A 19,522-nucleotide genomic window follows, 5' to 3' on the forward strand; every position below is an offset into this window, starting at 1 on the left:
CACGTGTGGACGATGCTCGGTGACTTCCTAGTACTTGATGAATCAGGTACCCGACTGGCAGTCTGTCCCTAGGGTCCAGTGTCCTCATTGCATTCAAGTTTGTCCCCTTCCTTCCTTCCTTCCTTCCCTCTTCCCTTTCTTCCTTTCTATACTAGAGACTGAACCCAGGGGTGGTCTTTCTCTGGGCTATACTCCCAGCCCTATTCTATTCTTTATTTTGAAAGAGGCTTTCACTCCGTTGCTGAGGGCCTTGCTAAGTTGCTGAGGCTGGCCTTGAATCTGTGATCCTCCTGTCTCCCCCCTCCCAAGTACTGGGACTATAAGTGTGCACCACCATGCCTGGCTTCATTCAAGTTCATTGAGAATATCAGAAGGAATAGATTCAACCAGTGGTTCTTAACCTAAGAATTAATATTTACGTAACATTTTTCTAGAATGAAAAGCCACATTTTTTGGGAGGGGGTACTGGGGATTGAACCTCCGAGCTACACCCTCAGCCCTCTTTTTTATTCTTTATTTTAAAACAGGGTCTCTTGCCGGGCGTGGTGGCGCACGCTTGTAATCCCCGCGCTTGGGAGGCGGAGACAGGAGGATCGCGCAGGTTCGAAGCCAGCTGCGCTGGCTTAAGAGACCCTGTTTCCAAATAAAAAAGTATAAAATGGGTCTGGGAGTGTAGCCCGGAGGTAGAAGGGTTTCCAGGAATCCCAGTACCACAAAAATAATAAATAAATAAATAAATAAGTAAAATAAAACAGGGTCTCATAAAGTATCTGAGGTTGTCTGTGAACTGTGGTCTTCTGTCTCAGCCTCCCGAGTCCTGGGATTACGAACGTGCGCCATCACGCCCAGCTCCAGAGCCACAGATTTTGATTGATTACCACAGAGGCACTGAGAATAGGCTTCAGAATTCCTGGTTCTCATCATCATTCAAGGCCTTTCTAGCTAGGAGCTTAACTTGTCATCTCAGCGGCTCAGGAGTCTGAAGCAAGAGGATCACAAGCTCAAGGCTGTGTCAAAATAGAACATAAAAACTTCAGTGTAGCTCAATGGGACAGTGCCTGTCTACACCTGTGAAGCTCTGGGCTCAATCCCAGTGCCTCTGTCTCTGTCTCTGTCTGTCCCTCTCTCTTTCTTCTCTTTCTCTCCCTCTCTTTCTCTTACACATACACACACACACACACACACACACACACACACACACACACGTTTCTACCTCTGACATCATCATCATCATCATTGTAGCAGTAGATACTGCTGTGATTTATTTGCGATATTGGGAACTTAACCCAGGGACTATCCTACTCTAAGCTACACTCTCAGCCCCCCCTTTTTGTATTTTTAATGCAAAGGAAGTATTTATTTTATGAGGACTATTAAATAGGGTTTCCTATGAAATGTGCTGTCTAGAATACAGACCATGTATGTTACAAAAAAACTGCTGGGCGTGGTGGCGCACGCTTGTAATCCCCGCGCTTGGGAGGCGGAGACAGGAGGATCGCGCAGGTTCGAAGCCAGCCGTGCTGGCGTAAGAGACCCTGTTTCAAAAATATAAAATAGGTCTGGGAGTGTAGCCCGGAGGAAGGAGGGCTTCCAGGAACCCCAGTACCACCAAAAAAAAAAAAAAAAAAAAAACCAGACATACTTCCATCTCAAGGGAATCTCTGGTCTTCTCACTTTCCTTCTCGCCTTTCTGAGCTTTGATCTTGATGGAGTGATGCTTTTTTCTCTACTTGGAAAATTCATAAATCTGAGGGGAGGAAGAGGTTGACTTTTTGGCTCTTGTCTCTCTCAGAGACTCATGCTTCATTTATCAAAGAGGTCTTCCCTAAGAACACGCCTGTAACACCTCGACATCCTTGTAAAGTTTCTGTGAGTTTCCCCCCTCTGCCCCTTTGGTTTTTAAAGGCTGATTCAGCTCCTAGAGTAGAGGGTCTCAGCCCTTTTTAAAATGTTTTGTTTTGAAGCCGGGCGTGGTGGCACACGCTTGTAATCCCCTCCCTTGGGAGGCTGAGACAGGAGGATCGCACAGGTTCGAAGTCAGCCTCATCTGGCTTAAGAGACCCTGTTTCCAAATAAAATATAAAATAGGTCTGGGAGTGTAGCCTGGAGGTAGAAGGCCCCTGGGTTCCATCCTCAGTACCACCAAAAAAAAAAAATTTTTTTTTTTTTTTTTTTTTTTTTTTTGGTGGTGCTGGGGTTCCTGGAAGCCCTTCTACCTCAGGGCTACACTCCCAGACCTATTTTATTTTTTGGAAACAGGGTCTCCTAAGCCAGTGAAGCTGGCTTCGAACCTGCGCGATCCTCCTGTCTCAGGCTCCCAAGCGCAGGGATTATAAGCGTGCGCCACCATGCCTGGCTTTTTTTTGTTTTGAAACAGCTTCTTGCTAGGTTGTTGAGTTTTACTAAGTTGCTGAGGCTGGCCTTGAACCTGTGATCCTTTTCTCTCAGCCTCCCAATTACTGGTATTACAGATGTGTGCCAACATTCCAGGCCTGTAGTTTACTTAATATTAACTATGTCTTGCCTGCCTGCCTGCCTGCCTGCCTGCCTTCCTTCCTTCCTTCCTTCCTTCCTTCCTTCCTTCCTTCCTTCCTTCTTTCTAGTACTGTGGATGGAACCCAGGGGCATTCGACCTCTGAACTATACCCTCAGCCCTATTTTTATTCTTTATTTTGAAACAGGGTCTCACTAAGTTGCAAAGGGCCTCACTAAGTAGCTGAGGCTGGCCACAAACCACGATCCTTCTGTCTCAGCCTCCTGAATGCATGCACCACCACACCTGGCTCTCTCTATTTCTTTTCTTTTCTCCTTCCTTCCTTCCTTCCCTTCTCTCTTTCTCCCCTTCTTTCCTTCCATTTTCTTTCTTTCTTTCTTTCTTTCTTTCTTTCTTTCTTTCTTTGTAATGGGGGTGGAACCCAGAGGCTTTTCTACCTCCCAGCTATACTCCCAGACCTATTTAATTCTTTATTTGGAAACAGAGTCTCACTAAGTTGCTGAGAGCCTCACTAAGAGGCTGAGGCAGGCTTTGAACCTGTGCAATCCTCCTGTCTCAGCCTCCCAAGCGCTGGGATTACAAGCGTGCACCACCACGCCTGGCTCCCTACTTTCTCTTTTCTTTCCTTTTTCTTTTTCACATTCTCTCTTTTATTCTTTATTCTGTGTGTGTGTGTGTGTGTGTGTGTGTGTGTGCATGTGCGCGCATGCACGCATGCACATGTGTATAGCACTTGGGATTGAACCCAGGGGCATTATATCTCTGAGCTATATATATACCCAGCCCCATTGTGAGTCAAAACCAAAGAAATCCTGGGCACACTGGAATGAAGTTTCTGCTGGAACAGAGGGCTCAACTCCTCCAGAAGCCACGAACTCCAACAGCATTACTTTTATTGGGAGAATTAAACAAAGAGGGTCAGACTTCCAGAAGGGAACTCAGGCTGGGCCTAAGGCAAGACAAGGTTAAACTTGTCTTTTTATAAGCCCCAATGGAGAATCCTTTCAGAGAGAGCATAACAGGTGGATGTGTTTAAGCCACACCTGGTGGTGCGCCGACCTCAAGTCCACATCCTCCTTGTATGAAAGAGGCCTCTGGACTTTGTCCTCACTTGCCCTCCATGTTCTCAGAAGACTCCTTTACAGTCTGATTCTATTTCTTTTCTTTTTTCTCTTTCTTTCATTCTTTCTTTCTTTCTTCTTTTTTTTTTTTTTTGTGGTACTGGGGATGGAACCCAGGGGCATTCTACCTTTGAGCTACATTCTCAGCCCAATTTTTTATTCTTTATTTTGAAACAGGGTCTCACTGAGTTGCAAAGGGCCTCACTAAGTAGCTGAGGCTGTCATCGAACCACAATCCTCCTGTCTCGGGCTCCCGAAAGCTGGGATTACAGGCGTGCACCACCACGCCCTGCTTCCTATTCTATTTCTTATTTTAAAACAGAGACTCGCTAAATTTCTGAAGACCTCAATAAGTTGCTAAGGCTATTCTTGAACCCGTGATTCTCCTGTCTCAGCCTCCCAAGTACACTGTGTTGAACTTCTATAACCCAAGAGTACATACAGGCACCAGAACCAGGATCTGTGGGGTCTCAGCCATGCATCTTCAGCAAGTCATTTACCTTCTCTTAATTTGCTCATTTAAAAAAAAAAAAAAGCCAGGCACGGTAGCACACGCCTCTAATTCCAGTACTTAGGAGGCTGAGACAGGAGGATCACAGGTTCAAAGCCAGTCTCAGCTACTTAGTGAGGCCCTCTGCAACTCAGTGAAACCCTGTTTCAAAATAAAGAATAAAAACAGGGCTGGAGGTATAGCTCAGAGGTAGAATACCTCTGGGTTCCATCTCCAGTACTGGGGGGAAAAAGCCAGGCATGGTGGCACACACTTGTAATCCTAGTACTTGGGAAGCTGAGGCAGGAGGATCAAAGGTTCGTGGTCAGCCTCAGCCACTTAGTGAGATTCTCCACAGCTTAGTGAAATCCTGTTTTAAAATAAAGAAGAAAAAACAGGGCTGGGGGTGTAGCTTGGAGATAGAATGCCCCTGGATTCCATCCCCAGTACCGCAAAAGAACGGAAGAAAGAAAGAAAGAAAGAAAGAAAGAAAGAAAGAAAGAAGGGAGGGAGGGAGGGAGGGAGGGAGGGAGGGAGGGAGGGAGGGAAGAAAGAAAGAAAGAAAGAAAAGGAAAGGAAGAAAAGGAAAGAAAGAAAAGGAAAGGAAGGAAGGGCTGGGGGAGCCAGGCACATGCCTGTAATCCCAGTACTTGGGAGACAGAGACAGGAGGATCGCAAGTTCAAGGACAGCCTTAGCAAGTAGTGAGACAACAACCTAGTGAGACCCTGTTTCAAAATAAAAATAAAATAGGGCTAGAGGCAGAATGCCCCTGGTTCAATCCCCAGCACCACAATAAATAAATAAGTAAATAAGGATCATAATCTCCCTCTTCCCTGTGAGCCACGTTCATCAGAGTACTCACTTACCGGTACTGAAATGTGCCATAACACCCCGGAGAGGTCAGGGCACGTCCTGCTTGGGAGGGGCAGGGGAGGTCGGCTGGGCCCCACGGGCGTCCTTGGGCTGAACCGGGCATGGGGTGGTCCCTCTGGGATGACTCCCCAGCCTCCTGCAGGGTCACGCAGGAAACCAAGTCACAGCACAAAGGGACTCAGGCCCCACCCTGAGAAGTTCCTGTTGCGCTGTTTCTCAGGGCTCTGAGCTGGGACACTCGATTGTGACAATGGACTGTGAAGTTGCGGTCTGTGTGTCGGTGTTGTGGGTCTGTGTGTTGTGTCTGTGAAAAGGAGGAGGATGGGCGATGGGAACTGGGGGCGTTTGGCCCAGAGCAGGGCTGGCTGGGTGGAGGGAGCCATGTCTGTGATTGCTACAGGCCGCCTTGCTGGGAGGGGAGGCTGAAGGAGACCACAGCTCCGGGCAGCCTTCCAAGTGTGTTTGTTTGTGTATTGTACTGAGGATTGAACCCAGTGGTGTTCTACCTCTGTCAGTCCTATTTACTTTTATTTTTTTGAAATAGGGTCTCACTAAGTTTCAAAGATCCTCACTAACCAGCTGAGGCTAGCCTCAAATTTGTGATCAATCTGTCTCAGTCTCCCAAGCACTGGGATTATAGGCAGTTTCCACCAGACCTGGCTTCGAAGTTGTTGGGTTTTTCTGAGAATTTTTTAATTGGTGCAAGCTAGGTGCAGTGGTACATGCCTGTAATCCCAGTCCTTGGGAAGCTGAGACAAGAGGATCTCAAATTAGAAGACCCTGTATCAAAAATAAAAATAAAATAGGGCTAGAGGTGTAGCTTGGAGGTAAAATGCCCCTGGGTTCCACCCCCAGTCTCACACACACACACACACACACACACACACACACACACACACACACACGAATGTACATCATTTATGTACCATAAGGCTTGTTGATTCTTCACAGTGGTCCTCTCTGGTCACGTTCAAGCTTAGAGGGTCCTCTTTCTTAAAGATGTAATGCGATAATTTCCATTTCCTTCATTTAAAAAAATGGTGTAGTTAAAAGATGTATTTAGCTCTCTAACCCACTTTGCGTGTTTTTAGTGAGAGGTGAGCCTCTAAGCAGGCTGCTCTTGCCATGCTGTGAATCTGTGCTCCACCACCAGCAAATCTCGGCGATGCGTCGAATCTCCTGCTCTGAGCACCATCTCTGGACTGTTCATTCTGTCTGCTGATGTTTCTATTCTGAATTCCTAACAGGATACAGAGTCACACAGCTGCGTTGGGAAAGCACGTCACCTGCTTCTCCTCACATCATAGTCAACACAGGAGCTGCCTGTGGCCCCAGAAGGTCTGCGGGTTTCTTCCCACACATCTGGCTACAGCGAACAGCCGCTGGTGTCTCTACGGCCAGCTCAGCTCTGACAGCGTCTAGCTGGAGAGAGCCTTGGATCCCACAGGTGGAGCGCCCAGGCCCCATCTGCCTTCTCCCTGCACTGTCAGTCACAAGCCCCATGGAATCACCTGGGCTGCTGACCACTGGCTATGAAGTCGCCTCCCAAAGGCCCTCTTCAGGGTTGATTACATTGTTCAAGCAGTTCAGAGAACTCAGAAAAACTCGAGTTTCTGTTTGACAGTTTATTGTGAAGAATATTACAAATCAGGCAGATGAAGAGACGAGTCGGGTTAGGGGTGACAGAGGGACGCAGGGCTTCCAGGAGCTCTCTGGGCACCACCCTCCAGGAACCCCATGTGTTCAGCAATCCAGAGAGAAGCTCTCCAGAACCCTGTCTTGGCTTTTCACAGAGACTTCACTGTATATCTGATGCTCACAGTCTGTGTGAGGAAACCCAAAAAGGCCAGCAGCCTACGCATTCCTCCTGGCCTCTTTCTGCAGCCTCCTCCCTCCAGGGCATGGAGCAGGACCCTCAGGGATGAGGAGGGTCTCATTACCTACTATCAGACAGGAATAGCCCAGAGACTTTCTTTGTAGCTGGCCCTGGGACAGAAGGCTGAGAAGTGTTTCTGCAACCTAGCTAAGTGGTGGTGCATGCCTGTAATGCCAGTACTTGGGAGGCTGAGACAGGAGGATTGTAGGTTCGAGACTAGTCTTAGCAACTTGCTGAAAGCCTGTCTTAAATTAAAAAAAAAAAAAGAGGGCTGGGGGTATAGCTTGGAAGTAGAATGCCCCTGGGTTCAAGCCCCAGTACCACACACACACACACACACACACACACACACACACACACACACACTTTCATAACCTGCCTCGGGGAAGAAGTTTTCGTTTCTAAGGATGGAGTTTTGAGCCAGGAGCTATAGATGAAAACCAAAATATACATATCCTAATACCACACTGGCCTTCACCCAAGTCCTGGATCCTATCTGCAGCAGCTGTGACATCCATTTATTTCTTCTATAAATATTTACTGAGGAGAAATCTATGCTGAGTCTCCTATAGGCACTGAAAGGCAACTGGGGCCCTGTCTCCCAGGCATCACAATCCATAGGAAGATTCGTGTGGACAGAAACCCACGCCCAAAGAACAACAGCGTAACTGATATACTTTATTTATTTATTTATTTATTTATTTATTTATTTATTTATTTATTTATTTGTGGTACTGGGGTTCCTGGAAGCCCTTCTACCTCCAGGCTACACTCCCAGACCTATTTTTTTTAAAATATTTTTGAAACAGGGTCTCTTAAGCCAGCGCGGCTGGCTTCGAACCTGCGCGATCCTCCTGTCTCCGCCTCCCAAGCGTGGGGATTACAAGCGTGCGCCACCACGCTCAGCAAGGAATACTTTCTACATATTATTTTACTCAGTCCTCGTCCTGCCCCTTGAGGTCCCATTTTGCAGGTGAAGAGGCTGAGGTTCAAAGCCGTCAAGTAGCGCGCCCACAGCCGCGTAGTTTGAGTGGTAAGCCAGGCTGACTCCAAGGCCGTGGGCTTCGCTCTGCTGTCCTGGGGAGGAAGGGCCACGGAGAGATTGCAAGCAGGATGAAGCTGCAGGGAAGGATGAATCACTGGTTCAAGGGTGCAAGCAAGCTAGTTTTTAGGTAAAGATGCATATCTCTGTCGCCCCAGGCACACAAGGACCTGGGCGCTGCCATCTCTGCCATCCTAGGTCCTCCCCACCCCTACCCAGGCCAACCTGGCACAATAGAACAGAAGCTCCCGGCTGATCTCTGGAATAACAGAGGGCTTAGATTGCAGCATCGTGGAGGGGTGTAGCCCCATGGGAGGTGGCAGGTGACATTCCAGATGCAGAGCTGCCTCCAGGTGTTGGCTTCAGCCAGGGAGAGCCAGCAAGGGGTGGGGAGAGGGTAGGGATCCAGCAAGACATTTAAATTTGCAGCAGAGGGCAAGAAAGTCCATCCAGGAGAGGCCAGTTCACGCTCAAGGCTGTGGGACAACATCTCATTGGAGCCTGAGGTCTCAGTTCTACCCCTGGGTCCCCTCTGGTCTGTGGAGTGGTCTGGTCACCTCTGGTCCCTGGGTCGCAGAACATGTGGGGGGGGGCATGGGAGGGTCTCCAGGCTCCCTCTGCTCTGGCCGTTGCTCTTACTCACTCCAAGAGGAGCCCACTTCCCCCAGGCACCTGTTGTGGGGAGATCTCTCCTGCCTCAGAGGTTGGGGCTACTCTGAGTAGGAAGGGTGGCTGAGGTTTGACAGGGACAGGTGGGAGACACGTCCCCTACCTCCTGAGATCGGGGCTGGGGTCTGCTCTTCCCACAGGGAGAAGCCCAGCGCACCATGGATTCAGCTGCCTGTGCTCCTTCGAGGAAGCAGGCCACCATGGCCTCAAGGTGAGTTGGGGTGTCGAGGGGAGGGCTGCAGGCACTGTCCCCGCTGTGGAACAGGAGCCTCTGGCTGCAGGCTGACCCCACGTTAGGCTCTGGGGGCAGCAGCCAGCATTGGGTCCAGACCCAGCGCCTCAATCCCCTTGAGCTGGGACAAGTCTCTCTCTCTCTCTCTCTCTCTCTCTCTCTCTCTCTCTCTCTCTCTCTCTCTCTCTCTCTCCCTCGCCCTCTCTCTCTCACCCTCGCTCTTGCTCTCGCTCTCCCTCTCTCTCTGAAATATGGCTGCAGGACCCCATCATCTCCCAGGTCCTAGGTCTGATGTCCTAGGATCTAGAGTATCTTGGACACCATGTATCTCCTTCTGAGCCTGTTTCTCCTCTTGGATGTGAATACACATCAGAAGGAGGCAGGAAGAGAATGCTAGAGCTCCCCTTCTGGGTGGCTGCCCATCTGTGACCAAGGGTGGGCTGAGGCAATGGCCCATCCTACAGATGGGAAGATTCCCCAGGGTTCCGTGGAGCTCTTGGGCTGGGAGCGGGAAAGGGGCTCACTGGCCTGGACACTCTGGCTCCCAGGGCCAGCAGGGGGCTGGGAGGAGGGGGTGGGTCCTCAGCAGCCCGTTCTAGGATGCCTGGACAGTGCCAGGCAGAGGCCTCTGCTGGAGTCTCAGGGGTGAGCACACCCCTTTGGGGCCCGAAGGAGAGTCTGGAGCCCCATGGAAGCCCACGGTCAACGGAGCTCATCACCCTGGGGCCTGGGGGATCTGCCCGGCAGGAGGTCCTGAGGAAGATCAAGGAGCTGTCTGGTTCGGTATGGAGGGAAAAGCCATGGCCACGGGAGGCTGAGTGTGGGTTCCTGCTCTGGTGGATGAGAAGGGCGGTTCCCAGTTGTGGGCTTGTGAGGCAGGCAGACAAGTCTTTTTCCAAGGCCTCTTCAGCCTGGGGTCCCAGATGAGAGTCTCTGTTCCTTCTAGGCCACTCTCCTGGACCTTGGAGTTCAGCCACCTGGGTGGGGGTTAGAGCTATTCTGTTCCCAGCTTTGGTCTGCAAAGATCAGTACCTTCCTGCTCCTTGTTTCAAGAGTTCAAAGCCAGGGGCAGTGGTTCACATCAGTAATCTCAGTACTTGGGAAGCTAGAAAGAGGATCGCAGGTTTGAGGCCAGCCTCAGTAACTTCACAAGATCCTCAGCAACTCAATGAGGCCCTTTTTAAAACAGAAAAAAAAAATCTAGGCATGGTGGCGCATGCCTATAATCTCAGTACTTAGGAGACTGAGACAGGAGGATAGCAGGTTCGAGGACGGCCTCAGCAAGTAGTGAGATTCTCATCAACTTAGTGAGACCCTGTTTAAAAAATAATAATAATAAAATAGACCTAAGGGTGTAGTATGGAGGTATAATGCCCCTGAGTTCAATCCCTAGTACCACAAAAAATAAAAGGAGTTAAAGCACCCAGTTCCAATCTTTTCATTGCCATCTTTGACATATGTTCTTGAGCTAGTGATTTTTCCTTCTTTCCTTTTCTTTTTTGTTTGTGGTGCTGGCAATTGAACCCAGAGCATTCTACCTCCAAGTTACACCACTGCCTCTTTCTCCCTCCCTCCCTCCCTCCTTGCTTGGTTGCTTCTTTCTTTCTTTCTTTCTTTCTTTCTTTCTTTCTTTCTTTCTTTCTTTCTTTCTTTCTTTCTTTTTCTTATTGGTGCTAAGGATGGAACCCAGGGCCATTCTATCTCTGAGCCACAACTTCAGCCCTATTTTATTTTATTTATTTATTATTTTTTTTGTGGTACTGGGGTTCCTGGAAACCCTTCTCCGGGTTATACTCTCAGACCTATTTTATATTTTTATTTGGAAACAGGGTCTCTTAAGCCAGCAAGGCTGGCTTTGAACCAGAGAGATCCTCCTGTCTCCGCCTCCCAAGCACGGGGATTACAAGCGTGCGCCACCACGCCCAGATCAGCCCTATTTTATTTTGAAACAGGGTCTCACTAAGTTGCTGGGGCTGGCTGTGAAGCCATGATCCTCCTGTGTCAGCTTTCAAGCTCTGGGGATTGCAAGTGTGTGCCACCATGCCTGCCTGGCTTCAGTTTTTAAATTTTGAAACAGGGTCTTAATAAGTTGCTGAAGCTGCCCACAGCCATGATCCTCTTGTTTCAGCCTTCCAAACACTGGGATTACAGGCTTGCACCACTGTATCCAGCTGTGAGTGAGTGTGTGTGTGTGTGTGTGTGTGTGTGTGTGTGTGTGCTACTAGGGATTGAACTCAAGAGCATTCTGCCTCTGAGCTATACCTCCAGCCCTATTTTTTTAACTTTTTATTTTGAAACAGGGTCTTACTAGGTTGCTAAGGGCCTTGCTAAGTGGCTGACACTGGCCTCGAACCTGTGATCCTCCTGTCTCAGTCACTTTCCTTTTCTAAGCCTTTGTTTTCCCCAAATGGGAAAAGCAACAGCACTTATTTTGTTAAGTTGCGAGCCCTGCAGACGATGAGCCACCCTCTAGCCTTCTCTCCTGGTGTCCCCACCCGACAGGACCACCAAGACGCCTTCATGGTGGCCGACCTGGACGTGCTGGCCAGCCGCCATCAGGCCTTCCGCCATGCCCTGCCACGGGTCTGGCCCTTCTACGCAGTGAAGTGCAACAGCAGCCCCTGGGTGCTGCGCGTCCTGGCCGCCCTGGGCACGGGCTTCGACTGTGCCAGCCAGGTGAGCCTGCTGCCAGTTGCCTCCTCGACGGGCTGTCGCGCTGTGGGGAGGAAGGTGGTGGTCAGGGTCCTGGAGTGGAGCCTGCCAGGCCCCTGCAGTGCTCAGTTGCCTGTGAAGGCACAAATGGATGCTCCACCGTGGCCAGCCTTGCCCTGGGCAGTGTGACTAGGGCAGGTGCTGAGCTGGACACTGCAGGGAGCGTGGGTGTCAAGCCTCACGCACCGTCCTGCTCCCACAGACAGTCCACCCTGCTTTGGGCCATAATGGCGCATGCCTGCAATCCCAGTACTTGGGAGGCTGAGACAGGAGGATTGCAGGTTAAAAGACAGCTTCAGCAACTCAGTGAAACTTGCAGCAACCTAGCAAGACCCTGTTTCATAACCCAAAATAAGAAAAAGGGCTGGGGGTGGAGGTAAATTTAACTTGGAGGTTAAATGCCCCTGGGTTTAATCTCCAGTCTAAAAAGAAAGAAGAAAGAAAGAAAAGAAAAGAAAAGAAAAGAAAAGAAAAGAAAAGAAAAGAAAGGGAAAAGGAATGTGGCCAAAATTCCTCCCAGTGCTGTGCCTTGTACATAGTAGGGGTTCAATCAAAGGTAGAGACCCATCAGCTCAGGCCAAGGTTCCTGCCTCCAAGGAGTAGAGGGTGAGCAGGGCGGCCCCAACTCTGGCTTTCACCTGTCAGGGGGAGCTGGAGCAGGTGCTGGGCCTGGGCGTGGCTCCGCAGCGCATCATCTTTGCCAATCCCTGCAAGGCCATCTCCCACATCCGGTATGCAGCCCGCCGAGGGGTGCAGCTCCTGACCTTCGACAGTGAGGAGGAGCTGACCAAGGTGGCCCAGCACCACCCCAGGGCCAGGTGAGCAGGTGGACAGGTGGACCCTGGTGTAGGTCTGGGGACCCTGCCAATGGAGCTGGGCCCTGGTGCCAGATAGATGGATAGATGGTAGCTCCAAGGTAGCCCCTTGGGCAAGGAGAGAACATGCAAGGAGCACAATAATTTGGGTCAGTGGGCTCGGTGCCTTCCCTGGTGCACATTGCTACCAAATTAACTCCACCTCTGTCCACAAAGACATCAAAGCCTGGCATGAGGACATCGGGTACCATATATCATAGAAAGAGTACTTGTGTGAGCTGACTAGCACATGGGAGGCCCGGGATCAGCCCCTGCACCGCAGAAGACAAGACAAAGCAAACCAGCAAAAAGTTTTTGCTCACGCTGGAGTCGGTCCAGGGCCCACATTTCAAATTCATTTATTATTGCTGTGTGGGCTTGGAAGTTACTTAACGTCTCTAACTCTTCAACATGGGAGCCTGTTCTCATCTGGCAGACGTCTATAAGTAGTGTGAGCCAGACACAAGGGCACACACCTGTAAGCCCAGGGCTTGGGAGGCTGAGACAGAAGGATGGCAGGTCGAGGCCGGCCTCAGCAACTTAGCAAGATCCTGTTTCAAAATAAAGAACAAAATGGGCTGGAGGTAGAGCTTGGGGGTAGAGTGCCCCTGGGCCCAATCCCCAGTATTAATGACGACGACGACGATGGTAAATAAGCTGTAAGTAGTGTGCATGTTACTCCTTGGGCTTCAGTAGCTAGACGGTCCAGGGAACTAGGCAGGGTGGGTGGGAAGGTGAAGGAGGGTGGGTGGGGGCGGCAAAGCTCTCAGGCCCCAGGGCTCGTGCGCCTAAGCACCCCTGCCATCCCTCCTGCGCTTGTCCAGGCTGGTCCTCCGGATATGGACCCAGGACAGCAAGAGCAGCTTCCCCCTGAGCGCCAAGTTTGGGGCCAGCCTGGAGGCATGCGGACACCTGCTCACTTCTGCCAGAGACCTGGGGTTGGCTGTGGTTGGAGCCGCGTAAGTGAGCGCTAGCTTCCCCTGACCCGAAGGCTGGAGTCCTGGCGCCCACTGCCTGCCCCGAGCCCGACCCCGTACTTGCTGTGTGCCCTGGGCCGGCAGTGGCCTCCCTTCGCCTCCACGATGCCCTGTTTGCTTAGCATGAAGGAGCTGGGTGTTATCTGGGACCAGAGCGCTGCAAGCCATGCAACTGGTCTTGGGTACAAAATTTAAGGGGCCACCAAAAAACCTGACATTCTAGGTGAGTAGAGTTTTAAAACAAAAGTCGTGTGTGTGTATGTAATGCTGGGAATTGAACCCAGGGGCATTCTCCCTCCAAGCTATACCCTCAGCCCAAGTTTATGTGTATGCATGTGTGTAGGTATGTGTGTATTTATTCTAGAGATTAAACCCAGGGGCATTCTACTTCTGAGCTACAACCCCAGCCCTATTTTGTTTTATTTTTTACTTTGAAACAGGGTCTCGGCTGGGCTTGGTGGCGCACGCTTGTAATCCCAGTACTTGGGAGGCTGAGACAGGAAAATCGCAGGTTCACGGCCAGCCTCAGCTACTTAGTGAGGTCCTCTGCAACTTAGTGAGAATCTGCTTCAAAATAAAGAATAAAATAAAGTAGGTCTGGGAGGCGTATCTCAGAGGTAGAATGCCCTTGGGTTCCATGCCCAGCACCACACACACACACACACACACACACACACACACACAATAATAATAATAATAATAATAATAATAATAATAATAGAAACAGGGTTTCATTAGGCTGATGAGAGTCTCACTACTTATTGAAGCTCCTAGATTAGCCTCCCAAATACTGAGATTATAAGCATGTACCATCACAACCGTTTATTTTTTATTTTGAAACAGTCTCACTAAGTTACTGAAGCTGGCTTAGAACCTGTGATCCTCCTGCCTCAGCCTCCTAAGTGCTGGGATTACAGGTATGTGCCACCATGCCTGGCTTAAAACAATATTTTAAAAAATCAGTCAGGTGTGGTGGTACACACCTGTAAACCCAGTATTTGGGAGGCTGAGACAAGAGGATCACAGGTTTGAAGCCAGCCTCAGCAAGCAGGAGACTCTCATCAACCTAGTGAGACCCTGTTTCAAAATAAAAATAAAGGCCAGTCTCAGCAACTTACCAAGACCCTGTCTAAAAAAAAAAAAAAAAAAAAAAAAAAAAGGCCAGGCATGGTGGTACATGCCTATAATCCCAGTACCTGGGAGACTGAGGCAGAAGGATCACAGGATTAAGGTCAGCTTCAGACCTAGCAAGAGCCAGGTGTGGTGGCGCAGGCTTGTAATCCCTGCGCTTGGAAGGCGGAGACAGGGGGATCGCGCAGGTTTGAAGCCAGCCATGCTGGCTTAAGAGACCCTGTTTCCAAATAAAAAGTATAAAATAGGTCATGGAGTGTAGCCCAGAGGTAGAAGGGCTTCCAGGAACCCCAGTACCACCAAAAAAGAAAAAAAAAAAAAAAGAAAAAAAAAAGAAACCTAGCAAGACCTTGTTTCCAAGCAAAATTTTTGAAAATGGCTGGGGATGTAGCTTGAAGGTAGAATGCTTCTGGGTTAAATCCCCAGTATCCCCCTCAAAAATAAAAAATAAAAAAGCTGGGCATAGTGGCTCATGCTTGTAATCCCAGTACTTGGGAGGCTGAGACAAGAGAATTGCAGGTTCACGCCAGCCTCAGCTACTTAGTGAGGCCCTCTGCAATTTAGTGAGACCCTGTTTCAAAATAAGGAATAAAAAATAGGGCTGGGAGTGTAGCTCAGAGGTAGAATGCCCCTGAGTTTAATCTTCAGTACTGCAATAAATAAATAAGAAGGAAAGAAAGAAAGAGAGAGAGAAAGAAAGGAAGAAAGAAAGAAGAAAAAAGAAAGAGAATACACTGGGTGTGGTGACTCACACTTGTAATCCCAGTACTTAGAAGGTTGAGACAGGAGGATCACAGGTTTGAGGCCAGCCTCAGCTACTTAGTGAGGCCCTCCACAACTTAGTGGGACCCTATTTAAAAATGAAGAATAAAAAATAGAGCTGGTGGTGTACCTCAGAGGTAGAATGCCCTTGTGTTCAATCCCCAGTACAAAAAAAAAAAGTCACATGGAATGTCATTTACCCCGTTACTTAGAATTTTGATGCTTCCTTAAATTTTGCATGTGATAAGAGTGGCTTACCTGCTCACTCTCTTGGCCCTGATTGGCTACTCAGCCCACCTTCTTGGAGGTCACTGGAATTTGGGGTTCTGGTGACATGCTCTTTGAAGAGGAGAAAAGGGGGCCCCAGAAATGGAGGCAGTGGGAGGGGGCAGCTGGGGTGACGGCCACCCGTCATGAGTTTCCCAGCTCAAGCTGTGGTGGGGATGCTGCCCCTGTGGACGCCCCATGCCCCTTGGGTCTCCAGGTCGCACAGCGGGGCACCCGTGGGCCAGTGCAGCTGCTCACGCTGCGCTCTTTCCACCTGTGCGGTCTCTCTTGGCCTGTCCGGCATCACCTGCGCGGTGTTTCTGCACGCTCTCTGCATGCTGGCCCTGGCTCTTCCGCTGCGCCCCTGCCTTGCTGCTGTGGGGCCGCTCAGCTTCCACGTGGGCTCCAACTGCCTGGCGCCCCAGAGCTACGCACAAGCCATCGCAGACTGCCGGCGCGTGTTTGAGATGGGCCGCAGGGCCGGCCACCGCATGAGCCTCCTGGACCTCGGGGGCGGCTTTCCTGGAGCAGAGGGCTCCCAGCCTAAGTTTGAGGAGGTGAGAGGGGCGGCCCCAAGGGGCGAGGAGAGAGAGCCTGGGTATCCCCGCCTGGGGGGGGGGTGCAAGCAGGTATGTCTGTGCACAGGGGAGTGTGCATAACTGCTCATCTGTGTGCACACACCGACGTTCATCTTTGCTCAGAGATTTGCTGAGCACCTGTGAGTACCTGCTCCGTGTCTTCCTTTGGACATGTTAGTTGCTATCCCTGAACTCAGTTTACCACCCCCAGACCCAGGGAACTTTCTGTCTCTGCTGACTGGGTCCATTTAAATCCTCCCAGCTTCTCGTTGCTCAGGATACACGGCCAAGGCACTTGCTGGCTGCCTTTGCCTCTCTAGGCCACTGTATCCACCTATTTCCTTCAATAATAAGGGGATGAGCGTCCCTCCCCACCTCCCTGCCATGGGGACCAAGGGATGAGGAACAGGTTTAGCTGTCTGCATAGGTACTGGCCACAGAGGGCACTGGGTCTGTCCCCGCAGATGGTGAGAGTGATCCGCGCTGCCCTAACCCAGGACTTCCCCGAGGGCACTGGAGTTGAAGTCATCGCGGAGCCTGGCCGCTTCTACGCGGAGTCTGTCTGCACGGCCGCTGTCAACATCATCGCCAAGAAGGCGGTGTTGGAGCCGGGTGGGTGGCCAGGAGGGTGTGAGGCGAGGAGGCCACTGTCCAGGTGTCTCCAGGCCTGCGAGAGGGTGGGCAGCTGATCTAGGTTCTGCTGCTGGGTGCCTTCTTGTCAAGAAGCAAGATTAGACTTGGGTTTAGAAATACAGCAGTTAACCAGAGGTGTGGTAGTGCATGCTTGTAATCCTAGTAGTTGAGAGACTGAAACAGGAAAATCGCACGTTTGCAGCCAGCCACAGCTACTTAGTGAGGCCCTCTGCAACTTAGTGAGACCCTGTTTCAAAATAAAGAATAAAAAATAGGGCCGGGGTGTAGCTCGAAGGTAGAATGCCCCTGGTTTCAATCCCCAGTACCGCTAAATAAATAAAGAAATGCACTAGTTAGCAGGGGACATGATGGCGCACACTTGTAATCCCAGCGCCTGGGAGGCTGAGACAGGAGGATCGCAGACTCAAGTCCAGCCTCAGCATCTTAGCAAGAAATTGTTTGAAAATAAAGGATTTTAAAAAGGGCTGAAGATGTAGCGCGCCCTCAGTTCAAACACTAGTAACAACAACAACAAAAATAAAACACGCTGTGGCCGGGTGCTCCTGTTTGACTCACACTCAGCAGGGACCCAGGGACCTGAACCAAGGTGGCAGCCAAGGGCTGGGGATGAGTGTCCTGGGGAGAAGCTTCTCCCTGCCCCGTCCTCCTGAGGACTTCAAACAAGACTCAGTTTCCACAACTGTAAAGCAGGGATCCTTATATCTAAGTAGAGTGCAGATAAATATATGAAATAAGTTAACGTGTGTGAACTCAGAACGTGCCTGGCTCTAGCTCATATGCTGGTTGTTGTTATTACCGGTGCATTGGTGGGGAGAGCGGAGGGGCCTGGGGCCAGGGGCCAGGCTCCAGCCATGCAAGGGAGGGAGGTCAGGGACCACTCCTGGCACTGGGGCAGGGAGCGGAGGTTGCCCAGCGCTGGGCAGAGTCTGTGCCCCTGGCCCGGCACACCTCAGCCCTGCCCACCCCCACTTCCAGGAGGCCACCGGAAGCTGGCGTACTACCTCAATGATGGCCAGTATGGCTCCTTCCGCATCTTCCTCAGGGAGCCAGTCCCCAGGGTACCTGTGCTGGTGAAGGTAAGGGGGCCCTGTGCGGGTCTGGCGCCTCCCCTGCCCTGAGGCCAAGCCCAGGCTCCTGCCCGGAGAAGCAGGACCAGACGAAGGGTCCTGATAACCCCCGGCTCTATGGATTGTATACACAAGGACCCACACGTGCACCTGAGTGTCTGCGTTTCCCAGTGCAAGCCTGTTGATTCTTCCCTGTGCAGGGAGGTGGGTGGGTGTACAGGTGTACGGGTCTGGGAAGGTTGTCATGGAAGGTCGTTTGGCTCTGGGTGTTCCTATATGTGCACCCATCTCTCTGTGTGTTTGTGTTTTCAGAATCCTTGACTGTTGGAGGTGTAGGAGACTTTGAAAATATTGCTTGTCGCCGGGTGTGGTGGCACACACCTGTAATCCCAGTACTTGAGAGGACGAATCAGAAGGATCGCAGGTTCACAGCCAGCCTCGGCAACTTAGTGAGACCCTGTTTCCAAATAAAAAATAAAATGAGGCTTTGATGTAGCTGAGAGGAAGAACATCCCTGGGTTCAATCCCTAGTGCCACTTCCGCCAAGAAAAAGACAAAAAGTAAAAAGAAAGTAAAGCTTCTCAAACTTTGTTTTACATTAGAATCACCTGGGAAACTCGCTTTATTTATTTATTTATTTATTTATTTATTTATTTACTTACTTACTTACTTACTTACTTACTTACTTACTCTGGTATTGGAGATTGAACCCAGGCCATTCAACCAGTGAGCTAACTTCCAGCCCTATGTTTTTATTTTCTTGAAACAGGTCCTGCTAGGTTGCTGAGGTTGTCCTCAAAACTTTGATCCTCCTGTTTCAGCCTCCCAAGTATTGGGATTGTAGACATGTGCCACTACACCCAGCTTACTTATTTATTTATATATTTATTTTTATTTTATTTGGTAGTATCAGGGATTGAACACAGAGGCCATTCTACCTCCAAGCTACATCCCCATCCCAATTTTTTATTCTTTATTTTGAAACAGGATCTCACTGTCTCAGCCTCCCAAGTACTGGGCTTACAGGTGTGCACTGCTGTGCCTGGTTCCTCAGACCATTTAAATCAGAATTTCTCAGGGATTGGGAGCCAGCATCAGCCCTTTGTTAAAACTCCCTGGGCGATTCCAAAGTGCAGTTTAATAACAACAAGGCCTAGTGCGCTAAGTGATTAAGGAATCAAATCTCCCCATCATAGAGTCGGGAAGGCTGACTTCCCAGGTGTGGCTGTGTCTGTGCGTCGTCGGCGGGGCTGGCTGTGCCCCGGTGTGGGGTACCCGCTTCACGAGGGCAGGTCTCTGATCTGTGCGCACCCGAGGGCTGGAAGACGGCCTGGCCCAGAGCAGCGCCGCAGTCGCTGCGACTGTTTGAAGGACGCCCTTGCTCCTGCAGGAGTTCCTCCAGGAGCCCCCTCTCCTCCCCTCCGTCCTCTACGGCCCCACGTGTGATGCCTTCGACAGACTCTTCTCGGGGGAGGTGCCGCTGCCCGAGCTGGACGTGGGCGACTGGCTGGTGTTCCCCTCCATGGGCGCCTATACGTCCACCATGAGCTCCACCTTCAATGGCTTCCTGCCCGCGGCCATCTGCTACACCATGAGCCCCCAGCTCAGGTGTCTGGGGGAGAAACATGAGGAAGGGCAGCGGGGGGGCTCTCGCCAGGGCCTGGCCAGGGGAGCCGCTGGTCAAGCCTGCGGCACAGGCTGGGGAAATACCCTCTTCTCCGA

The 19,522-nt window shown here is 50.7% G+C and overlaps 1 protein-coding gene across 1 annotated transcript in view; it reads left to right on the plus strand.

Moving 5' to 3' along the window:
* The window catches only part of LOC308260032 (uncharacterized protein), a gene marked incomplete at both ends in the record, with an annotated part of 66,021 nt that overhangs the window by 20,156 nt on the left and 26,343 nt on the right, over nt 1-19,522 (plus strand). Inside the window, 9 exons of the mRNA XM_080691369.1 lie at nt 8,707-8,777; nt 9,347-9,581; nt 11,301-11,474; nt 12,156-12,328; nt 13,189-13,323; nt 15,893-16,058; nt 16,544-16,691; nt 17,709-17,809; nt 19,191-19,408. Of these exons, the coding sequence (XP_080547495.1) occupies nt 8,707-8,777; nt 9,347-9,581; nt 11,301-11,474; nt 12,156-12,328; nt 13,189-13,323; nt 15,893-16,058; nt 16,544-16,691; nt 17,709-17,809; nt 19,191-19,408 (1,421 nt within the window). The remainder of the gene's footprint in view (nt 1-8,706; nt 8,778-9,346; nt 9,582-11,300; nt 11,475-12,155; nt 12,329-13,188; nt 13,324-15,892; nt 16,059-16,543; nt 16,692-17,708; nt 17,810-19,190; nt 19,409-19,522) is intronic.

Source organism: Muscardinus avellanarius (genome assembly GCF_963383645.1).
Source record: "Muscardinus avellanarius genome assembly, chromosome: 3".
In the NCBI taxonomy this organism is placed as follows: domain Eukaryota; kingdom Metazoa; phylum Chordata; class Mammalia; order Rodentia; family Gliridae; genus Muscardinus; species Muscardinus avellanarius.